General features: G+C 55.8%; 1 protein-coding gene across 1 annotated transcript; it reads left to right on the top strand.

Annotated features, from left to right (window-relative positions):
- Positions 1 to 13,831: 13,831 nt before the first annotated feature.
- LOC132367484 (ficolin-1-like) lies at positions 13,832 to 20,397 on the top strand. The gene is made up of 9 exons (XM_059925960.1): positions 13,832 to 13,925; positions 14,411 to 14,524; positions 16,007 to 16,060; positions 16,539 to 16,574; positions 17,352 to 17,384; positions 17,824 to 17,951; positions 18,437 to 18,566; positions 19,449 to 19,583; positions 20,150 to 20,397. Exons 1-9 carry the CDS (start codon positions 13,832 to 13,834, stop codon positions 20,395 to 20,397), a joined length of 972 nt encoding a protein of 323 aa, XP_059781943.1.
- The last annotated feature ends 3,642 nt before the right edge of the window (positions 20,398 to 24,039 follow it).

Here is a 24,039-nt window from a genome sequence, read left to right as displayed (position 1 = left end):
TTCTTTTGGCGTAATTTTATTTTTTCTCCCTCATCTACATAATTGGACACATGTTGGCGAAAAGAAAAAGAAAACGGTTCAAAGAAAACCTATGGTAAGATTCTAGGACATTAGGCCCTTTAAAACTAGAATGTTGAGTGACACGTTGTACATTTCCTAAAAATCCAGTAGACGTGTTCATACGTTTTAACTGTTATGCCCAGGAAAGGGTGTTTTAAAGTATTTTAAACCTGTGTAACAGAGGAATAATTGTAATCGTTTTTCAATAAATCAAGATTAATGTTTCCACCGTAAACAGATGTGATCGGCTGTCTTCTTAAGTGTGACCAGGGCCTTCCCCTGCATTAAACCAGTGTGTGACCCCAGTCTCAGGACAGGAGAAACTCTCAAAATCCTGGCCAAGGTCACAGAAAGTGGAAGGAAGCCACTGCCCAAGCCATGCGCCAAGGGAGCTCTTCCTCGGAGGAAGTGGCAGTGGGCGTCCGGAGACAGAGCTGTGCCTTGGGGTGCCCTTGGGTTGTGGTCAGGCACCAGCCCTCCAGGCTTCCTGGGGGAGTTTCCACAATGCTGGGGCATCCCGACCTTGGCAGTGTGCGGGCCTCACTCTCGCCCTGCGGAGGTGGCAGGTCCCCAGGCTCCCCCCCTGCTGTCCAGCTACAGAGCGGGATGAGAGTACCCGGCCCCCTGGCTCGTCCTGGCCAGTGACCCTGAGCGGAAGTAGCACGTGGCTCTTCCAGTCTGACATACTGGTTCCCTCTTGCGTGTCACCAGCCACGTTCCCAGAGTGGCTGCGTCCCCAGTGAGTGGGTTCCCGGAGGGAGTCCCTGGCCAACCCTCCAGGGGTGAGCTTACAGCATGAGCGAGAAACATGTTGCTTTCAGCCAACATTGATGTCAGGGATTGTTGTTACTGCAGCAGAACCTAGACCCAGGGGCTCTCAGAGTGTGGTCCACGGACCATCGGCACGAGCATCTGCACCTTGTTAGGAATGCAGATTCCTGGGCCCTGCGGCAGACCTGCTGACTCAGACACATTGCGGGAGGCCCCGTCATCTGCGTCTTGACAAGGCCCGCAGGTGATTCTAGGGTTTGCTCGGGTTTGAGATCCACCGGCCTGGACAAACCGGAGCGGATGGGAAAGTGAAACCCGAAGCGGGCAGTTCCTTTTACCACACCGATGCGAGTTGGCAGATCCCCCTGCCAGGCCGTGGAGGCGGGAACCATTGTCAGAAGATGGAAGGCTCCCTGTCTCCAGGGGCAGAACGTGCGGTCAGATCGCTCTTGGCTACCTGGGCGAGCGCACAGGCCGATCGCGAGCAGTAGCGCGTGACCTGGGAAGAGGTCGGAACCAGGACGGTGATGCAGGCCGCTTGCTCTCGGCTGCACTTGGCACGAAAGGAAACAGAGTCCGCAGATTCGAGGGTTTTCAGGGCTGGAAGAGGCAACCGTTTCTCGGCATCAGCGGTTAAAGATGAAGTCGAGGAACACTCTGGGGGACAAACGCCAATTAAAGCTCGTTCATCACAGGTCTGAGCAACACATTTGTTGTCTGAAACCTCGGCCTGGATTGCAGTGGCGCCTAATAAGTGACTCAGGAAACAGCGTGGCCCTCCCATCAGAGCCGGACAGGTCGGAAGCTGCTGCACCGACGTCAAGACAGGGAGCGGGGCCGGCGGGGGGTGTAGGAGCTACGGGCCTGGGCGCCGGTCCTTGGAGCCGAATGAGATCCAACGGGCCGGAAGCTGATGACCTGGTCGAGAGATGTCCTGCAGGGAGAGCCGCCAGCCTGGCCTGAGGAGTCCGTGACCGAGACTTAGAGTGACCCTCAGGCCTCCAGGGGTTGCACTGGCCCACAGGTGCCCCGCGGGGCTGGGTGACGGGGCCTGGGAAGACCAGGGGCGGCCTCCCCTCACGGGAGGCAGGTGCTCAAAGGTGAGCAGGCTTAGCCTCGGAGAGGGGAGGGAGGAGACTAACGTTTAAGATCGTAGTGTCCTGAGTGAGACCCATCTGGGGCGAGGCCCTGCAGAGCCCCCACTACCCTGCACCTCCTTCCTCATCCTGGAGACTTTGCAGATGAGAGCACCTGCCCGTAGGCTGGGCCAGAGGATGAGAGCCTGCAGGTGCTGGTATGGCTGGAGCCTAGAACCCAGCGAGCACTCCCACCTCTCCATCCCCGGGGATGGGAGCAGTGAAGCTAGACTCACTCGGGTACCGCTCTCCCAGCCCCAGGGCCCGCCCCCCGCCCCTGCACCGTCCATCACGCCCCAGCGACTGGTCCGCAAGAGCTCATCAAGCCCCTGCAGCCACCCACGCCTGGGCTGGGTCTTCTGGAGAAGTGAATGGAGACCTCACACCGGGACTTTGCTGCCCGTCTTGGGAGAGGTGAGATCCGTGGAAATGAGGGTGCCAGCCCGGGTCTTGGCTGCAGAGCGGCTATCTGCAGCTCACAGCATCTGTCTCAGGAGCCCTGGAGAGGTTGTGCCTAGAACCCCCGCAGGAGCTAGGTGACGGCTGGCCGTTGGTTTTTAGCATTCCCACGGGGCTGCATTAGTTCTTGCTGGATGAGGGGAAACAGCTGTCCCCGCAAAGGAGAAAGCAGGCCATTGTTCACCGTTTGGAGCTGGAATTAATCCAAGCTTCCCATGTTGGAAAAGATGTCCTCAGTGCCCCTTATCTTAGCACTGCTGCCCCGTGTCCTAGGGTGCCCTTGGAGTGGCAGGAAGGGATGGAGGGAGGGAGGGAGGGAGGGAGGGACGAAAGTGTGTGCACACCCATTTGGCATGAGGGCGGGGGCTTTGCTAAGAGGCTTCTGCTGCTGCAGAGCTGGGGCTCCTGGGCTCCAGATCTTGGGGCACGAGTCCTTTCGTATCTGCCAGGGCTCTTGGCCTCCAAGAGCTGAGCCTGCCTCGGGCAGCGCCTCCATTTGGATGGTAGATGGGTGTGGAGACATCCGTCTGTCTCAGCCAACCTGCCTGGCTGGGGCCCAGGAGGGCCGGGATCCTACTGATTTCTGGGTCCTGGATAGGCTGGCAGCTGATAAGTGGCCGAGTCTGGGAGATCTGGCTCCTCACCCCCTGCCTAGGGTGCCCTACATCTTCTTAGAGGAAAGGAGGGAGGGAGGGGGGGGGCAGCCTCAGCTCTCGGTGCTTTCCCTCAGGGAAGGACTCCTGCAGAAAGCGTGCTCCCCACCTGCCTTCCTTGCCCCAACCTACCCCTCCCCCCGCCAAAAGTTCTGCTACCAGACATTCATTCATTCATTCAATGACGCTTTATTGAGTGCCTGCTCTGTGCCAGGCACTGGTACCCAAAAGAGGGGTGACAAGGAGCTCAAATGGATACAGTGTAGACATACTGACTTGGAAACACAGAACAAGGGGAAACAGAGCCTGATGATGATGTGTCAGGACTCAGGGTGCAAGGCCTACCCAGCGCCTGGGGAGGATGCAGGAGGGAGGCATGCCCCCCTGGAAGTGGTACACATCTGCCTGGATTTCCTCTGAGAAGTAGTCCAGGGAGAAGGGAAGGCAGGACTCAGCTTGTGCCTCAGCCAGGAAAATAATCACTTTCCAGTAATCCCCCAGGAGTCAAGACGTCAACAAAAGCTACATGCACAAAACATCCTGCTTTCTTTTTTTATTTTTATTTTTCCAAATTGACAAATGGAGATCACGTAGATTTGGGAGAAGTCCAATTCCCAGGCCTCTGTTGGGAGCTGACGGGTTTGATGGTGCAAGAATTTTGCTTCACTTGGGACTTTCTCAAATTCATTTTAAAACTAGAAACCTCAATGGTTAGGACGATCTAAAAGACTCTAATTGTGGGAGACAGACTAGGGACGCCACTTTCAGCATTTGTATCGTTTATTGCCACATAACAAATTACCCCCAAACGTAGCTGAAAATAAAACACAGGCATCGTCTGACATTTCTCTGGGTCAGGAACCTGGACATAGCTGTCTGGTCCTCACGTCAGGGTTTCTAACACATCTACAAGCAAGGTATCATGTGACTAAGGTCTCATCTGGACACCCGACTGGGGAAAGATCCCATGAGATGTATGTTTGCGAGATGTGTATGCACATCCTGGGTGTGCTCCTCGTCGACTTTGAGGCATGTTTCCAACCGTGATGCGTGGGGACAGGTCAGAAGTGAGGTGTCCAGGTGTTCCTCACCTGTAAAATGCTTTGCCAGGCTGTGGAGTCAAATGTGATCATGCATGAGAAGTGCTTCGTCCTGGGGCCTCATCATCCACGTCGTGTGATAGCTCTGCACCCCCAGCACCCACCCCACCTGTGCGCTTACTGTGCGTAAACCCAGTGATCTCAGGATACAGGGCGGCACGCCTCTGACGTTTATCATTGACCAATCTCTAAGTGCCCAGCACCTGCGGGGTGTGCAGCCCTGGGCTGGCAAGTGAGCAGATAGAGGGAAGAGGAGGACATCCTGCTTCCCGTGAGCTTAAGTGCATCTGAAGGCACCAGACTCACGGCCGCCACTCCAGAGAACCATCCAGAGGTGATCAGATCCACAGGCTGAGGGATGGGTCCACTGAGAGTGGGCTGGAGTGAGCAGGAGGAGGTGTGACCGAGCCTTGGACAGTAGGTGGAATTTGGAGACGTGCAGAAGATGCCTTTGGAATTCCTTGTGTGTACCTCTGTGATGTCTGTCTGTCTGTCTGTCTGTCTGCCGAAAGACTGTTGGAATGCTCGTCGATAGAGAGGGCCCTTTGCACTTGAAGGCTGGATACTGGAGCTGATCCTCTGCAACTGACATTCCGGAAGATGAGGGAGAAAATTGCAGAGAGGCAGGGTCCATGGCTTGGCGGAAGGAACCCCACTTTCCACCACTGGAGCCCAAGCAGCCTGTGTGGGGGGCTTGGGGCGCATACCACCAGCCCACCTTGATCCAGCTGCCTCCTTGGCCCGCAGCAAAGGCCACAGGGCTGTGAACACGGAGGAGATGCAGGCCCTGACCATGCAAGCGGAGGTCCACACGCACATGGACCTCAGGTGCTCACTGCTCGTCTCCTGAGATGCGCTGCCTGAAAGGCACCAGCAAGCTGAGAAAAGGGGGCCAGACATGGAGAAGGGTGGGGTCCCCACGAACCCCCATCATCAGGAGACTTCACGGTGAAGAGGATTGGGGCCAGGTCGGGACGATGAGCTGGATCTGACTCCCGTCATCCTGCCTGTCCCTGCTCGGCTCAGGGGAAGCCGCCGCCTGGGCTGGGTCCCTCCCTCCGAGGGGCTTCCTGGGCCTGGAGGAGTGTACACAGAGCCAGCTGGGGCGGCTGGCAAACATCCCAGCTCACCCCCACCACATCCACTCCATCCCTGGAGCCCTGGGGCTCAGGCTTCTCTCAATCCTACTGCTTCATCTCTGCTTGGGCAACACGCAAATCCCACCACGTGTTCCCCCAGGCGGGTCTCCCCCCACCCAGCCTGGGGCTCTGGGTCAGGTCCTGCGGTCTTGCTCACCGGCCCTCACGATGGGCTGAGAATCGCTCAGTGTGGTGCCTGGCACGCCACAAAGGCTGTACAGTGAGTGTGCTGTGATCGCCCCGGACTGCACACTCTTTAGAGGCAGAGGCTGGTAATATTGTCAGCGAGAGTTCAGCTTGGCCCAGGCTTTGCTTCTGGTGACAGTTGGCTGAGAGTGGAGTGGACTGTCCATCAGGGCTCCACAGCCAGGCTCCTGGTGGCACAGACGGTGTCAATCCAGGGCTCCATGCCTGGGGCTTCTGGGACCAGGCAATACGAGAGCTTCAGAATGAAGGAAGAGAGGTTTGTCATGGGAGGGAGGCGGTGCTTCCTCGCCATGCACACAGAAAGCCTGTGTAGTCAGAGCTCAGGGCCTGGAAGGCACTGGAAAGTGCTGGCAGAAGCCTGCATCTAGGCCACCTGGAAGGTTTGTTAAAACATAGGTTCCTGGGCCCTCCCTCCCCTGGTGATTCAGCAGCTCTGGATGGTGCTTAGAACTTGTAATTCCCCAAATTTCCCAGGCATCCTACTGCTGCTTGGAAACACACAAGAATTAGTATCATCTGTAGTTCTTCCGGTCTTGACCCCAACCCAGTCTGGCCACAGAAAAGGCAGGTGCCTCCTGCATACTGGATTTTACAAAGACTCGAGCATATACCCAGATCCCCTCCAGCCCTGGCTCCCCCGATTCTAAAATTCCACTGTAAAGAAATTTGTTCCTTTTGTATAAAGTGCATCTCTTTAAAATGCAAGTCTTTCAAAGACTTGAGCGGTATTTCTTCTTATTAGTGATCCTTCGATAGAAATCAGTTTGACAACCTGATTTAGAGTGGAATTTGGTGCAGAAAGACAGAGTTTAAGGAGGAAAGGAAAGGATGCAGGACCCTTCTGACGGGTGGAGGTGATAAGTGTGGGGTCGATTTCACCTCTTTAAACCGCTTGTCAGAGGACGAGGGTGTATTTCTCTCCTGCCTGAGACCCCAGTGGACATGACCACGGATGGGGAACATCAGGGCCGCACATGGTGTTTGTTCCACCCTGGTTGACCTCACGTTCCCTCTGGGATGACATGAATGGGGCTCAGGCGGAAGAGAATGAAATGACCCAGTGAGAAGAGGTTTACAGGTGAAGGAGGGAGGAAGGGGAACTGCAGCTGAGCGGTCACCGTGAGAAGAGTCATGGGACAGGGACACATGTGCCGTGTGTCGTGAGGAGAGCGTCCCCAGGTTGGCCAGGGGACAGAAGGATAACGAAGATGACAAGGATACGGGCCTGTCCCAGATGTGATGGAGGCTCTGAACACTTTCTGGGGTGGACAGTCTGTCCTGGAGTCAAGGACGGACGTCCAGGGAAAGGTTTGGGGAGCAGGAGATGGACGTGATCAGGGCTGAGCGGTAGAGATGTGGACCTGATATTTCGGTGTGGAGGGAGGCCTGGAAGGCACAGAGGCCTGGCTGAAGGTCCTTCAGCAGTGCAGTGGGGAGGAAAGAACGTGACTGAAGGAAGGAATGCCCATGCCCTGCACCAACGTCCTGCTTGCGGCAGGGGTGATGTCGGTCTTACTGCGCCATCTCCTACCAGTGATCTCCTCTTTACTGTCTCGGACACCCCAGCCTCCTTGCTTTTTCTCAAATCCACCAAGATCTCTTCCTCTTGCTGTAAGACTCTCACCTGAAACATTGCATATCCGACCCACGCCTCTCAGTTCCCTGCTCAAATGCCACCTCTTCCGAAAGACTTTGTGGAACTAAGAGCTTAAAGCAACTTACCCTCCAGACTTCTAGGGTCTAATCATTGGAAGATGGCATACATTGTATTAACCCTCCTGCCAATAAAACAATAAAGCCTAGAGTATCTATGAAAATACAACTATTAGAGGGCAGTGGAGAGGGACTAAAAGCAGATAGAAGCTGGATGCGGGGTAAGATCGACAGTTACTCTGACCTTCTCCTGAGGGCTCTCCCGGTCCATGGGATGCAGGGATACCATCATTCAAGCAGATGAGGCTGTCTCATTGGGCTGGGGACTTGGGTAAGAGATCCAGGCTACCGGGTGAGGAGTGGGGTGGAAATCCTAAAAAAGAGGAAGCCACATCAGGAAAGCCCCTAAGTCTGCTACAAACCCTCTCCTGTCCTTGGCTGATGGCTGATCTGAACATGTGTGAGGTGAGATGCCCATGATGCACTGGGGGAACCAGCTGGGAGGCCGACACAGCTGACTGGAGATTTCAGCACTGCCCAGTGTCAGGGTATAGTTTGAGTTCAAGTCCCATCATTTTGGATGGATTTGATAAACACCTCAGGCTTTCCCCCAGGGAGCCCAACCCTTAAGTAGAAGGACAGTATCCCAGGGCTGAAGTTTCTCCCCTGGGATTAAGGACAAAATAGAGCCACTATAACAAGTCTGGAGCCAACACCCCCAGGCTCGAAGTGATCCCACCCACCTGCCTGCCAGCACCAAGTTCATCTCTCTTCTGAGGAAGAGCTCAGAATTCAGAGTCTCTGTAACACAGTATCCACAATGTCTGGCACAGAATCAAGATTCACTAGACACACAAAAGAAGAAAAACATGACCCATAATCAAGAGGGGAAAAGTCAGTAGAAACAAATGAATGGGTGCCTCAGATGCTGGAATTTACAGAAAAGGACTTCAAAATAAGTAGGATAAATATATTCAATAATATATGAGAAAAGATGGATATAATGAGTAAAGAAATGCGGGTTTCAAGAGAGATAAGAAAGCTAAAAAATGAACCAATTGTAAATATTAGAAATAAAAATTGCAGTATATGAAATAAAAAATTCATTGGATAAAGAAGACATACAGATGGCCAATAGGCACATGAAAAGACGCTCATCATCGCTAATTATCAGAGAAATGTAAATCAAAACTACAATGAGGTATCACCTCACACCGGTCAGAATGGCCATCATTAAAAAGTCTACAAATAATAAATGCTGGAGAGGATGTGGAGAGAAGGGAACCCTCCTACACTGTTGGTGGGGATGTAAATTGGTGCAGCCACTATGGAAAACACTATGGAGGTTCCTCAAAAAACTAAAAATAGAGTTACCATATGATCCAGCAATCCCACTCTTGGGCATATATCTACGGAAAACTCTAATTCGAAAAGATACATGCATTCATAGCAGTACTATTCACAATAGCCAAGACACGGAAGCAACCTAACTGTCTATCGACAGATGAATGGATAAAGAAGATGTGGTACATATATGCAACGGAATACTACTCAGCCATAAAAAAGAATGAAATAATGCCATTTGCAGCAACGTGGACGGACCTAGAGATTATCATACTAAGTGAAGTAAGTCAAACAGAGAAAAACAAATACCATGATATCACTTATATGTGGAAGCTAAAAAAATGATACAAATTAACTTATTTACAAAAGAGAAACAGACTCACAGACACAGAAAACAAATTTATGGTTACCAAAGGGGAAGTGGGGGGAGGGATAAATTAGGAGTTTGGGATTAGCAGATACAAACTATTATATATAAAATAGATGAACAACTAGGTCCTATTGTATAGCACAGGGAACGATATTCAATATCTTATAATAACCTATAATGGAAAAGAATAAGAAAAAGAATATTTATGCATAACTGAATCACTTTGCTGTACACCAGAAACTAACACAACATTGTAAATCAACTATACTTCAAAAAACTATTTTTAAAAACATAAAAAGATTATTTGTTGCAAGCTGATCCACGTAACCAGGAACGAGGAAGGAAGTTCTTCAGGCTGATGGGAAATGATCCCAGTTGAAAAAGCAGATTCTTAGGAAGAGGCAAAGGGTGACAGAAAGTCAATACGAGGATAGGTGTAAAGTACTCTTTTTTTCAGTTAAAAATGTTGTTAAAAAGACTATTGAATTTTTAAGACCAAAATAATGAAAACGCATTGTGTGGTTAAGCTATAGGTAGAAGCAAATTCTACAACAACAGTAGTAAAAAGGATTGTGGAAGGGTTGGTACATGATGGGTGAAGTCCCTTGAGGGGGGCAGTACTCATTTATAATGTATTCCCTGGGCAACCGCTCAGTGTAACACAGGAAGAACCCCAAAGTCAAGGCAGATATAGAATGAAATACTAAAAATGCTTGACCAACACAAAGGAAGCAAAGCACAAGGGAAAAAAGACGGGATGTAAATGGAAGAGGACATGGGTAGACCCAACACAGGGACATCAGCAATCGCACAAGTGTCAGTCCCATGAGCGCGGATAAGAACAGCAGCAATCCGCGATGCACTGCTTGCGGGAAACGCACTGCAAAGGGACAGCAGGGCGGAAGCTGATGAATGAAAAACACACACTAAGCAAACAGTGACCTTGAAAAATGCACCCTCCGGAGTCTCAGTCCATTGTCCGGTGTTCTCGGCAGCAAATGCCGGAAGAGACTCTCTGGTCACACAACCAGACTGCTTCCCCAGGACCCTGGTGGCCAGATGGGGCCGTGGTCCAGAGCCAGCGGAAGGAAGGAAGGTGGAAAGGAGGTGCCTCCCCCCCAGGCCCAATGTTGCCCCCGTGGGGCCCTCCGTGTTCTTTCCCACCCTGCTGGCTGTGATGAAGATGACCCTCAGGACAGCAGCCATCTTTGGAAGGTGGCAGACATGTGCCGGAGGAATGTGGGTCTTGAAGTCACCGCTAGGAGGGGGGTGCCGGCCAGGAGCCGCCAGCTCGTTGAGCTGTTAGGACCACTGTATGCGAGGTCACAGAGATATCAGGTTTTATCTGCTTCAGTCTGATTAACCACTAACGAGACGCTCTGCATGTATTTCCTTGTACTGCACGTTGCTTTCAAATTACATCATAGTTCATATTGTATTCGTGTTATGTAATTGTTTGTCTCTTTGATTCTTTTCTGTCTCCCCTCAATAGCACACAATCCCCTCCAAGCGTGCAGGGACCGTCTGCTCTGTTTCCCCCTGTGTCACGGGGCCCAGAGGAGCACCGGGCACCTAGCAGGTGTTCACTAAACATCCCTTTCTCTCTTGCTGGTGAGGCCAATTGAACGGGAAGCCAAATCCCTGTGCGCTGGCCCAGGGGATGCTCCTGGAGCGCCAGCGGCATCCGAGTTCTGAAATTCTGGAGCAGGAATAGCCCAAGAGCAAGGCAGCCAATGACAGGACTTTCATTTCGGATCATCCTGGATTAATCCTTCGCTTGCTGTGTGAGCAGCCTTTCAGCTCCAGCAGGGAGCCTCGCAGGGATGCTGGGAATGTCTAATTCCTGTGCGGGGGCCATTAAAGATGAGGGTTGAGCAGGAAAAGGTGCCCTGGACCAGTGACCTGAGCACAGGTTCCTAAGCCCCGCACCGTGGGGGGCGGAGATGTGCACCGGGAGCCAGAAGGCAGGTGCTGGGAAGTCAGGATGGGGGAGGAGGAGGAGGATGGGAGGGGGTGGGGGGCAGGACATGAGCGTCCCATGGACCTCTGGGGAACAGAGTTCTAATCCTGGCTCACCACTAGCAGGCTGTGTGGGCCCCAGACAGCATCCTTCCTTCTCTGCGTCTCAGTATTCCATCTCTAACAGGAGATGCCCTCAAAGGCACCGCAGCTGAGCAGTGCCCGATCTTCGCCGTGTGGGTCTTTCTCTCCTCTATGGTGCTTCATCGCTAACTTTTGTTTCCTTTCTGGCACAGAGAAGATTACTCAGTGTGCTTCTGTCTTTTTCAATTAATTCAAATGCAATTTGTTCAATTTATTAAAATTATAAATTCAAAAGTCCAGTGATTCCTTAAGCTTTTAAGTTGGACTTATAAACCTTATTCTATATATAACAGGCCCATTTGAATTACTTCCTTTAAGGGGCCTATGAGTAATTCTTGTTCCACTCACTAAGTTAACAGCTTTCAACATTTTAATTGCATTTTCAAAATGAATATATTCGCATTTGTGCTTTCACGTTTCAGCTGTCTGCCTTTAACAAAACCTTCTGAGTAGGGGCTTCCCTGGTGGCGCAGTGGTTGAGAGTCTGCCTGCTAATGCAGGGGACACGGGTTCGAGTCCTGGTCTGGGAGGATCCCACATGCCGCGGAGCGACTAGGCCTGTGAGCCACAACTACTGAGCCTGCGCGTCTGGAGCCTGTGCTCCGCAACAAGAGAGGCCGTGATAGTGAGAGGCCCGCGCACCGCGATGAAGAGTGGCCCCCGCTTGCCACAACTAGAGAAAGCCCTCGCACAGAAACGAAGACCCAACACAGCCAAAAATAAATAAATAAATAAATTTGAAAAAAAAAAAAATGAGTTACTACTGACAGTCTCCAACTTACTACCATTTGACTTAGGATTTAAAAAAAAAAAAAAAAAAACCTTCTGAGTAGAAGCTAATTTTTAGAAATCTGCTAATGTAAACATACGAATGTGATGAATTTAGGGGTCTCAACGATCAACTATAAACACAGCAAGATTTCCACATAAAATCACTAACTCGTTCCATTATTCAAGGTTGCATTTTCAACTGGATTATCAGGCTGTTACTGTAACAGGCCAGATTCTCTTAAATAAAGCCAACACTCCAAATGCCAAATGGACATCAGTTTCCTGATGCTACAGTATGAACACTGTGAACGTCAGCCTCTTGCCCCGTCTACACTCGGTGAGAAGCGCAGCCCCGGCTAGGAGGGCAGCCCTCACCCACATGGCACAGGTGCTAAGGGGCTTTGTTCCTGCCCCAGCTCGGGGGGGTCTCTCTCTCGCATTCTGTCTGCACATCCGCAGGGAGCCCACCTCTGCCGGCCGAGTCTGCCCCGCGATGGATGGGGTCTGGCATCTCCTGCTCTTGTGAAGTTTACATCCCAGCAGCAGAACACACCCCCATCAACCTGCCGCACGGCACGACACTTTGGTGTGTTGATTATTTTGAGCTGTGGGTGCTTGAAAACCAGCAAATACAGGCGGAGCTTTCTGTGTACTCCCTCTTTCTGCCTAAAGACAGAGCCTCCACAGGAAACTCAGCTGTCAGCCCCTCCCGGGGGGTTTCATCAACGGAGAAGATTGACCCTTGATTCATTACAGGAGAGGAGACCAGAGGAGGACACCACACTCAAAGTGTCACAAACTAGCCTACCTCCGCCTGCCCTGCAAGGCCCAGGCCCCTTCCCTAAAACCATTTCCTCTTGTCTAAGACGCCTGCCCCCCTCCCCTTCCCCTCCTGAGATGGTACTGTGTCCTGAATTCTAAGCCACCTGGGGGAATTACTCATTCCCCGGCGCGTCTCCCATATGGACAGAGTACCTGTGCTAAGAACCTTCTCTGTGCTTTTCTCTTGTTACTCTGTCTTGCATTACAGGGGTCTCGGCTGAGAGCACAGAGGGTGGGGAGAACGTTACTTTTCCTCCCCTGCAGAGTGGAGGTCTTTGAGCAGCGGTCAGAGACTCAGGCCACACCCCCCATGGACATTGACATTGTCTCCGATGGACCCTCGATACTCACGTGAGTTTGTCTGACTTGGGGTCGTGATCCCAGCACCCCACCTGGACAGGGGCTGTTGGGATGGGGTTGGGGGCACAGACTTGCCACCTCCGTCTCTGACGGGAGTCCCGGTGACAGCTAGCCTCAGCGTGTGGCGCTTCCCTGGGAGGTGTGGGAAAAGCATCCAGCCTGCTCCCTCCTGGGGCGGGTGCCGAATGCCCCCCCACCCCGCCCCAGCAATTTCATGCCCTCCCCCACCCCAGCCCACGCCTGGCCCCGCTTCCACGCCCCCCAGGCTGGAACTGCTGCAGTCGGGTGCTCGTCCCGCCTCTGTCAAGGCCCCAGGGCCACGCTTTGCGATGCTCCCGGCCTGGCCGCCCTGCTTCTCTCCCGCTGCGTGTCCACTGCAGTCGGAAGCCCACGGCACACCGGCCCCGGGAAATCTCCACCGCACACATCCTGCTCTCCTCGCCCCTCCCCTCTAACCACCCTAGACCCCAGGAGAACTTTCTAAATTTCTGTAGACTTGAAGCCCATAAAATGCAAATGAATTCCTCAAACCCTGCCCCCTGAGAAGGCCTCAAGTGTGGCCTGGGCAGAGCTGGGTGATTTGTGGAGGGGGGTGCTGGCCCTTCCCTGTGCAGGGCCTAGGGGGCCTGGTGGCTGGAGGGAAGTGTCCCTGCCGAGGGGAAGCGGGGCCGGTCCACAGGGAGCACGGAAGTCAGATGCTCAGTAAGGAAGATCTGGGCCCTGGAAGAGACCCAGCTGAGGCTGCTTCCACCTCCAGCTGGCGCCACAAGCCGGGGGAGGAGCTGGCTGTCCCCACCGGGAGGAGAAACAGGGCCAGAGGTGACAGTGCGTGGCCACAGCCCTATAAGAGCACGGGGCTCCTCTGGCGGCACGGAGCGGAGCGATGGAGCAGCGTGGAGTGGCCGTGGCCATCAGGCCCGCAGTGCTGGCCATCGCCTTCCTGGGCGCCGGAGCCTCCGCCCCCGACACCTGTCCAGGTGAGTCAGACACCAGGTGAGTAGGACGTGACAGCGGTCGGGTCTGAAAGCCGCAGGCCCCGTGCGCTAACAGCCAGCTGTGCTGGGCCCCGAGCTAAGCCCTTCTGGACAATTTCCTTCTTCCTCATGATAGCGAGTTGCAGTCATCACTTCTCAAAAGCGGACACTGCACATTTTTGAACGCCTCGCTGCCGGGGTGACCCTCCAGCACTGAGGCTGGGGGGAGGGGGGCTCAGGCAGGGGCGACTACAAGGCCAGGGCTCGGCCCGGCATCACCTCCACGCCTGACCAGTGCCCACCAGAGGCGGGAAACTCACTGCCAGGCTGACCCTTCATCTGAGACGGGTGACTCTGGCCACAGCCAAGAGCCCAGGCCGAGGTCGCCGCGTGGCAGATCGCCGTGGCTCGGGTGGCCTGTCGCCGGCTCTGCAGGGCTCTCAGGCCCAGGACGAGCTCCCTGACTGGCGCTCTGTGTCTCTCTGCAGAGGTGAAGCTGGTGGGTCTGGAGGGCTCCGACAAGCTCTCCATCCTCCGAGGCTGCCCGGGGCTGCCCGGACCCGCAGGGCCCAAGGGAGAGGCAGGCGCCAGTGGACAGAAAGGTACGTGCTCTGGCTCGGGGGTGGGGGTCACTGAGCACCGGCTCTTCTCAAATTAGACCCCGGGTGGGCAGTAGCCCCTGCGGGTCTCAGGTCGGGGGCTTGGATCACGACCCTGCTCAGAGCTGGCATCAGGAGCGACCCTCAAGGCCCACCGGGATGTGTCATTCCCTGAGGAGGGGGCTGGTCTCAGCTAGTCTGTGAGCTCACATTTGGGTATATTTTCATAGAGCACCCGCTTCCTGGTCCTCGATCCAGCCCTGGCTTTACGTGGCCGTGGGCAAGAGTTCCAAGCCTTACGTACCTCGGCATTCTCACCTGAAAACTGAGGCCCCAGCCTTTTCTGTCTGTACCGCAGATGAGAAAACTGGGGCGCAGAGCAGTCAGCCATCACCAGGGAGGGTGGAGCTGCACCCCAACTCAGTATGAAGGCCCCCGAGCACTCCACACCTCTCCCGTCGACGTGCTGGCCCCCTTGTGGGGTTTTGGGCCCCGAGCCTGGTATGAAGGGCAGGTGTGCACCCAGCTCAAGGGGTGAGTGCCCCGGGCCTGGGTGTGAGTGGACTCCAAGGGCTCCGGAGACAGGGCGAGCTCGGAGGTCCCAGCCTCTCACGTCCTAGGAGGTATCCAGCTCAGGGGCCATGGGCACCCAGGGCAGGGCCTGGGGATGGGAGGGCGGTGTGTGCTCACCACGATGGGCTCCAGGCTGGGGATCCTGCGGGGGGGGACACTGGGAGGAGGAGCAAGTCTGGGGCGCTGCCCACTAGTGGGTGTGGTTAGTCCGCCCCAAGCTGAGCCGGCGCCCCCTCTGCCCCACACCTCCACACCAACACTCCCCGGGGAGGGCAGCCTGCCGGCAGATGGTCCTGCTGCCTCGGCTGAGCCTGGGGCCGCCTCTCCTGACCCTCCCCTCAGTGCTCAGGAGGAGGGGCAGGGGCCCTGGGTGGTCCTAGCCCCCTGCTAACGTCAATAACGCAGACCTGGGAGGCCTCGTGGCTCCTGACCCCTCCTCGCTGGAGATGGAGAGAGAACCACCACGGAGGGATGCATAATTGCACCTGACCGCCTCTGCGTCCAGGGCTGAGCACAGGGCAGGGCCCCTCCTCCCTCCCAGAACCAATGGGCCGGAGGCTCCTGTGTGACAGGGTCTCTGAGGACGTGCTCTTGGTCCCAGGCCCCCATGTAGACGGTGGGGCTCTGTGACGGTGGCCTGGCCCTGGGCTGCTACACTGAGGTGGTCGGGAGCCAGAACGCTGGTGGTTCCCTGGGGCCCGGGCTTGGCGTGCCGGCCGGTCGGCACCGGGTGGCTGTGAGTGCTTTGTCCCCGCTGTCTGCTGTCACCCTCGGGCTGAGTCCCAGGGCAGTGATCCTGAGGATACCGCAGCTGGGATGGGAGGGTCAGGACTGTTTTCCTTAGGGCAGAGACGCTCAAGTGGAATTCTTCAGGTTGCCTTTTCCTCAAAGATGTATCATTGGAATTTACAGGGGAACGAGGTTCTCCCGGAGTCCCTGGGAAGGCAGGGCCGGCCGGGCCCAAAGGTACCAAAGGTGATGAAGAGCTAGGACCCCTGAGCAGGAGCCCGGGGCCAGTCCACAGAGACAGGAGAGATGGAGACAGACAGAGAGAGAGGGGGAGGAGGCGGAGAGAGAGATGGGAGAGAGACAGAGAGAGGGAGGGAGGCCAAGTGGCAGAGAGGGACCTGTCCTGCTTCCTGTTTCCAAAGAGCTTCGAGACAGCATGTGAACTGGGTCCCGGGTCCGGGGCCCCAGGCCCAGAACAGCCTCTCATAACCCAGGGAAGAATCCAGGCCTCTGAGTCCGCCCCCCCCACTCCCCTGGCTGAGACCCAGGCATTGGAAAGCTGTGTGGGCCGCGGAGCACGCGTGTGTGGTGCCCAGAGCCCCCGCCTTGTCCCCCACGCCCCAGCTCCCGAAGAACTGAGCCCTTGGGTGGTTTCCAGAGCGGAGGGTTGATGTCCACTGACCAGACGTCCTGTGCATCTCCTGTCTCTCCCCAGGAGACCGAGGGGAAAAGGGCGCGGGCGGAGAGAAAGGTGAGCCCCTCCGCCTCCCTGGGGTCATTGGGCAGGCTTTGCAATGGGCTGGGGGGTCCCAGGGGCCTCGGTCACTCCCAGCACCATCTGGGAGAGGATCTGAGACCACACCCCGGGCCCTGTCCGTCTAGCCGGCGGGTGCGGGACGAGGGGCCTCTGAGCCCGGCTTGCTTTGTCAGCGGCCGGTGAGCGCTCAAAGCTCAGCGGCTCCAGAGCTGGACCCCGGTGACTGGCAATACTGCCTTACTACATAATTGCGGACATTTTGCTTATAATTTTCTGATTTATGCTCATTTTTAAAAAAATTTGTAAAAGCAAGAAAAGGCAAAACTCCAAGACACAGTCACATGCTCCAGCTACAAATACAAAGTGCAAGGTTGGGGCCCAGACTCACATCCCAAATGCTCCCCAATACTGTCCACAACCAGAGGCTCTGGTGGAGACACGGGCTGTGGAAAGCGATAGGCCTGGGGGCGCTGAGCCTCCACCGCCGTGACCCGTGAAGCCCAGGCGAGGTGGCCGGCACGGCGGTCCAGCCAGCGCCCCGCTCGACAGTGCTGGCCGCCAGCCCCCGGGCAGGCCGGGTGCAGTGGGGGTCAAGCAAGCCCAGTGATGCCGAGTCTAGGAACTGGTCCTCAGGGCTGGAGGCGGAGAGTCCTGCAAAGAGCTGGATAACGGTTTCCATTCTCCCCGCTGTGCTCACGGAGCAACGGGGCTGAGGGGCACAGGGCGCTGTTTCCAGACGTGTGACGTGCATGTCCTCTCTCCCCACAACAGGAGAGCCGGGGCAGCTTCATTCCTGTGCCACAGGTGACCACGCACACGCTGACCCCCCGACCTCCGCCTGGACCTGCTCCTGCTGGGGGCGGGGGAGTGGGGGGTCGACCAGAAGGCCAGCTGCACAGACTCAGGTTCCAACTTCCAAGGACAAAACCCTCTCTGCGCATATCCGACTCCCCAATTACCCGAGTGATAGGCAGCCATTGCCTGGATAACTCGAGTATATTCCTGGAGGAGGGCCGGTGTCCAGGAGACTAGGCGGGGGCAGCCCTGGGAGGTGGGGATGGCCAGGTAGACGGGGCCTGGCCGTCACAGCTGAGTGGCCTTGGGGGCTGCATCTCTGTCCCAGGACTCAGAGCCCCCCTCCCCCAGGTAGGTGTCCCTGCCTCTCCCTCCTCCCCCCTCCTCCTCCCCCCTGCCCTGCCCAGAGCTCCTGTCCAGGCGTCCATTCCCCGGCTTCCCCTCCCAGGACCTCGGACCTGTAAGGAGCTGCTCACCAGGGGGCACTTTCTGAGTGGCTGGCACACCATCTACCTGCCCGACTGCCGGCCCCTGACCGTGCTGTGTGACATGGACGTGGACGGCGGGGGGTGGACCGTGAGTGGGGGGGGACCCAGGGATGGCCGTGGGGTTCCTGGGCAGGGGCGGGCGTGCCTGGGAGGTTCACCTGGTGGCAGATCACTCTATAGTGGCCTTTGTGAGACCGTCCACTCCCTCCAGGCTCAGGCTGACCCCGTCCTTTCACTGAGGTCGGGAGGATCAGAAATGTCGGGGGAGGGGGGTGTGCACCCATATGGGAAGGAGTCCCGTGGCTCAGGGTGGGGGGCTCAGGCCCGGAGGTGCCCACTCCTCTCCAGCCGTGTGGCTTTGGCCTCGTCGCCTGCCCTCTCTGAGCCTCCATTTCCTCCTTGGTCCCATGTGGGTGTCCCTGACTGCCCCTGGGCTCTTTGATGAGACCCACGTTCTGGTCCTCGGCCTGTGATGCGTGTGAACTACCACTGCTGCTCCCACGTGTGGCCGGGGTGCCCTGTGGGGGGACGGCAGTGGGGCCCCGTCTCCTCAGCCCTCCCCATCGTGTGCAGGTTTTCCAGCGAAGGAGTGACGGCTCCGTGGACTTCTACCGGGACTGGACCGCGTACAAGCAGGGCTTCGGCAGTCAGCTGGGAGAGTTCTGGCTGGGGAATGACAACATCCACGCCCTGACCGCCCAGGGTAGGCCCACGGCTGGGGCTCTGTGGTGCGGTGCCTGAAATCCACATGCCCCTGACCTTAGCCCTGGGCCACATGAACCAGAAGACCCCGCTCCTCCTCGCCCCAGGGGTGGTCACGTCTGACAGCAGGAAGGTTTATTACTCTGAGAACCTAGGACATGTATTCTCTTACACTCTCTGAGTGTTCAAATCGGAGGAGGTGGATTATTGGAGTGAAGACGACTTCTGGTCTCGGGACCGATCGTATCTAGAACCCGAGAGTCGGAAGTGAGGAGGAGGCCATCTGGATTGGGGTGGCCCTTCTCCCACTTCCAACTGTTGGTCCGTCCTTGAAACTGGGATCTTAGGCGCTCAGAGCCCCCTCCCTTGCCTCTCCTGCTCAGTGCATGTGGCGGTCCCCACGCAGGCCCCCTCACCCCACTTCTCCGTTCCACAGAATCAGCTTCACAGCTGGTCCTGAGGTCAACGGCAAACCTGTAAATCCGTTCTTAATTCTTCCACTCCCTCATGGCAACCTTGACGGTGTCCACTCATATGCCTGAGATTCTTGCAGAAGAAACTACACATACAAAGGTTTCCTGCCGTGGCATTCACAGCTATTTGCAGGAGAATTTAGGGTTGCAAACTAGAGCGAGGCTTCATTCCATCCGAGGAACACCGACCGTGGAATTTCAGGCATGGCTGATGGAACAGCAGGGGAGCTATTTGAAAACAGGGAGCCATCCCTGAGGTCCTCCCACCACACCAGCCCAGCCTCTCACACCTTCCGGGTGAATTGTCCCCGATGCCAAGTTAGACGTCCCCTAAAACTCAAATTCCCATCCCCCCGTGCCTGGAGGCAGAGGGTCCCTTCTGCTGGGACCTGAGCATCCACCTCCAACAGGAAACAGCGAGCTCCGGGTAGACCTCATGGACTTTGAGGGCAACCACGAATTTGCCAAGTACCAGTCATTCAAGATGGCGGGTGAGGCAGAGAAGTACAAGCTGGTCCTGGGAGCCTTTGTCGAGGGCAGCGCAGGTGAGAGTCCGCGTGGGGCACAGCAGTGGCCTGGGCTTCGGCGCGGGGTTTGGGGAAGCAGAGAGGACCTGCTGAGCGTCCTGGCTCTGCCTACTCTGTGTGATGTTCCTGGGGACTTAACCTCACCAGTTTCTTATCCACACAGTGAGGTAATACTACGCACACCTAAGTGTACCCACAAGGCTGATGTGACCCATGACAAAGTCCAACAAGCTATGGCATTATTATTAACTACCATTACTGATGAAAAACGGGGAAGGATGATAATTTAGCCCATTTCCCTGAAGGCTCCATTCCCACTCTTGTTACTGGAATTCTCCCCTGAGGATGAAAGAGTTCTCCCCCTAAGTGAGAGGATGCCTGTTGGCTGGCAGGAGCAGACCAGATGAGGGGATACCAAGGCCACTGCATAAGCAGAGGGATGCTTCCTGGGGTCATGTGAGTGGCAACCCTTGGAGTTGCACAGTGTGCAACCTGCACACCCAGACACAGCAGCTTTGACCTGGACCAGCGTCGGGGACCTCCTATCCCTGTGTGCCAATTAGGCAACCTTTCCTTCTGAGCAGGTGATTCCCTGACGTCCCACAACAACCACGCCTTCTCCACCAAAGACCAAGACAACGACAAAAATACTGCAAACTGTGCGGTGCAGTACCAGGGGGCCTGGTGGTACAACAACTGTCATGTGTCAAACCTGAACGGTCGCTACCTTGGGGGGCCCCACGAGAGCTTTGCAAACGGCATCAACTGGAGGTTAGGGAAGGGGTACAACTACAGCTACAAGGTGTCGGAGATGAAGGTGCGGGCCACCTAGGGCGGGGCCGGCCGGCCAGAGTGTCTGGGAGCAGCTCCCTCTGCACACAGTCCGGCAGGGCAGCTGGTCCAGAGCCCTCCCCAGGAAGGTGCTGCGGACCTCCGCGTCACTATCCTCATGGGAGCAGAAGAGCCGCATCCTGTGCCCTGGGCAGGAGGCTCTCGCTCTGTGCCTCCACTGACTTCCAACCCTTCTGTCCCACTCACGAGGATAAGAGAAAATGCTACTCCAGATCTTGCCAGACACACATATTCGCAATAAAGACGCTTGCTTACCCGACAGCAGACATGGGACTCCTTCGTCACTGCCATGCTCTGACCTGTGCCCCTGTCTGTCCATCTGTCCCCGTGACCTGGCTCTGCAGGTGCCCTTTGGGCTGAAGGTGTTTCCGACGGTCTGAGGCCAGAGTCACAGAGCACGGCCCACACGTGGGGCTGCGTGCCAGTCAAGTGTCACTCTCCCTGCCGGGCCGGGCAGCTGTCTGCCTCCAGGCAGTTTTCAAGCTCAGGCTGAGTAGAGTGCCAGAGGCCGAGCCGTGTGACCACACATCTTAAAGTCTTTACTCTTAGCCCTTCAAGAAACTGTCCTCTGACCCCGGGCTCAGCGGTGAAGTGCAGTCCCAGCCTCCTGGCCCCAGCTGTCCCCGCTAATCCACACCGCCCAGGCTCCTGGGTCCCCATTACCCATAAAGGGTGATGGTGGCCTGGGAATCCCTCACCACCAATAAAGAAGGAAATGGAACAGGAGCCGCTGTGGCTGATTGGAGCGCTCCAGGAGAGGAGAGAGTGATTTCAGTGCAAAGCGCCCCACAGCTGAGCCAGCACAGACCTGCAGGCGGGGAGACTCCAACTTTACAGGCAGCCATCTCTGAGAGATATGCCAGTGCCCTCAGCACCTGTACTTGTGTCTGCTGAAGAGGGTCCCACTCTCTCCTCCTGCTGCCTCCACCGCCATACACCAAGAAGCCCCCCATCCTCAGGTGGCCAGCCTGTCCTGGCGCTGGCCGGTCCCTAACCCTTGCCTGACTATCTGTGTCCTCATAAGCCCGCTTGTGTCTCTTCTGGCAGCATCATCTACTCGGAGAGAATCTAGAAAGGTGCAAGGTGGTTACTACCATCCTTGCTCCCCAAGGGTCCCTTAGATGGGTCCTAGCTGGTCTAAGAACCATGCAAAGCCACATAGAATGTGGCATGTCTGGGGTTTTTCTGGGAGAGGGCCCATGGTTGTCTCGCCTTGCCTGGAGGTGCTGTGTCCTGAGGACCAGGAGCCACTGCTCCTGGAATCCATCCCCACCCTTGCTCCTTCCTCATGCTGGCCCAGAGGCCTGAGACGAGCCAGTGCAGGACAGAGAGGGACGGGCCTGGGGAGTGGGCTCAGGAGAGAGGGCGTGGCCCTTCCTTCCCCCGAGCCCGAGGATGGGGCCACACCCTCTCACCCAGGGGCCCCGATTGGTCCCCAGGACAGAAACTGTCAAACTGTAAAATACAATGGTTAATATTAGATCCAGGATTCTGCTGCTATAAAATTATACCCAATCATCTCTTTCTTTTCTTGAAGACCTGGTTCCTTGACGTCTTGGCAGGATGACAGTTCCTGGAGGGGTGCAGTCTCTTTGCCAGGGAACACATACTGCAACTCTTCATACGTCAGCCCTAGGCTTTGCTGCCCAATCTTTGAGAGCAGCAAAGACCTCACCTACACGCCCCAGGAGCCACGGTCAGGATCGTGATCTGGTGTTGGGAACTCTCCTAGGCACCCTGCACCTTGACTTGCCCCTACTAACTCCGTTTCACAGGGACTAAGCCTTCAACAGTGGAGAAGTGCCCACTGGCTCAGCTGGAAAAGGCAGGACAGGCCATTTGATCTTGTGTCTCAGCCTTTCAGTCCTAGAACCAAGATTTTACCGGAAAGGACCCTCCCTTCCAGAAGTCCTAACTTTGAAGTTATAACTCATGTTGTGAAATTAAATCTTGAGAAATTCCTCTTGAGAAAAAACTTAATTTCTTAAGTGCCCTGTCATTGTTGCGGAAGGCAAAAATATAACTATTAAATACAGAAACAGGCTTTGCTTGGCAAACCAGGATTTTTTTTAAAGTGTTATGTTTAAAATCTGCTTAATTGAGAGATGGGCTAAGAGTTTAAAAAGACAATTTTTAGAAACATTTAATTTGACCATTGCTGTAATTTATTTACAAATACTCTTTTGCTTTTGGGACTTGATAAGACTTTTTTTTTAAGTACTTATGAAAATGAGGTCAAAGGGATTCGGGAGAGCAAGGGGGCTTAGGGAACTGACCTCACGTAATAACTCACTTGCATTTTATGCGCATCCGTCTTGTACGCGGTGCGTGCTTGTACATGTGGGACCATGGGAAGGTGTAACCGGCTGGTGGGCACCTGAGAAACGAGGCTGCATAGGCCACCGTAGGACCGGCTGGCTCTGGGTGGCCCTGGGGAGAGAAGCTTCTGGTCCTGCTTCCTCTGGCTCCCTGTGAGAGCTGGCTCCTGCAGGCCACCAGAGCTGTCTCAGGGCCGCAGACTGCCCCCTGGAAGCAGGGGTTTGGGGCAAGATTGGAGCCTGGGCCCAGGCCAGGCGTGTCCCCTGGGCTGGGCTCTCCCCACCCCTCTACTGGCCCTGCCCTGCCCTCCTGCTCCTCCAAGGACTTGGTGTCTGTGCTGGCAGAAAGGGAGGCGTAGGATTGGGGTGTCCTGAGCAAAGGCCTCAGATTCTTCACTGTGGCCGTGACCTCTGTGGTCTGGGAGGGCACAGGCCCAGCCTGGGGGGGGCCTTGCTCTGGTGGCAGGGACCCCTGGTGATTGGTAGAGAAATGCGCTCCACCGAGACACCGTTTATCTGGAAGGTCCTGACAGCCCACCCAGAAATCCCGGCTGCAGGGGGGAGGGCGGTCGTCCAGATTCAGGTGAGCGAGGCTGGCCTCCATCTCCAAGAGACGCCCCCCTCCCTTGAAGTGAGAGCGCCTCCGGGACAGGGTGCACCCCCTCCCCTGGATTTCCATTCCGCACAGCGTCACACACCCCTGTCCCCTCCCCTTTCTACTCTGTCCCTTGACAATTCCTCCCAGACTCCAGTCTGATTTCTGGTTCTGTCTACCTTACACTCTCCCCCGGGAAGAAGGCCCCTTCTCCCATCCTGCGGGGGTGGCCCTATGGATAGAACCCTTAGGAACCCCCATCCCCGCACCCAGTGGCTCTGGGGCTCTTGACTCAATTGTTGCTGTTGCCTGGCCCCCACCCAGTTTCCGCTCCAGTCCAGGCCAGGCTGGGGGGCCGAGCCCGGGGCTCTGCGGGCTCCCTGGCCTTGGCACTGGTGCCCACCCGGCACCTTGGGCTCTCTGCCCTGGCCAGCTGTCAACACGGGTTTACAGGGCCCATGTTGGCCACCCAGTACTGTCTGTGGGCTCTGGGGTTCGGGACTCCCAAGGTAAGGGGTCCCGTAATAGACCTGGCCGATCTCAAGAACTGGTAAGTTTCTGTTTCAGCTGGTGAAGGGCAAGGCCTTTGTGTCCACACAGACCTGGACTCCCTGGACTCTGCCAGGTCCAGGTGGTGTGACCTTGGGCGAGTCACTTGACCTCTCTGAGTCTTCTTTGTCACGTGGCTCGGGATAACAGGGTGGGTTTG

This window comes from Balaenoptera ricei, chromosome 6, assembly GCF_028023285.1.
Source record: "Balaenoptera ricei isolate mBalRic1 chromosome 6, mBalRic1.hap2, whole genome shotgun sequence".
Taxonomy (NCBI): domain Eukaryota; kingdom Metazoa; phylum Chordata; class Mammalia; order Artiodactyla; family Balaenopteridae; genus Balaenoptera; species Balaenoptera ricei.
This window is presented reverse-complemented; position numbering and strand designations above follow the sequence as displayed.

Excerpts from the sequence above, each read along its gene's own strand:
- LOC132367484 (XM_059925960.1), top strand. The coding sequence starts at position 13,832 with ATGGAGCAGCGTGGAGTGGCCGTGGCCATCAGGCCCGCAGTGCTGGCC. Across the intron at positions 17,952-18,436 it reads TGGACGGCGGGGGGTGGACC|GTTTTCCAGCGAAGGAGTGA; the intron begins GTGAGTGGGGGG and ends CATCGTGTGCAG. Across the intron at positions 18,567-19,448 it reads CCACGCCCTGACCGCCCAGG|GAAACAGCGAGCTCCGGGTA; the intron begins GTAGGCCCACGG and ends CACCTCCAACAG.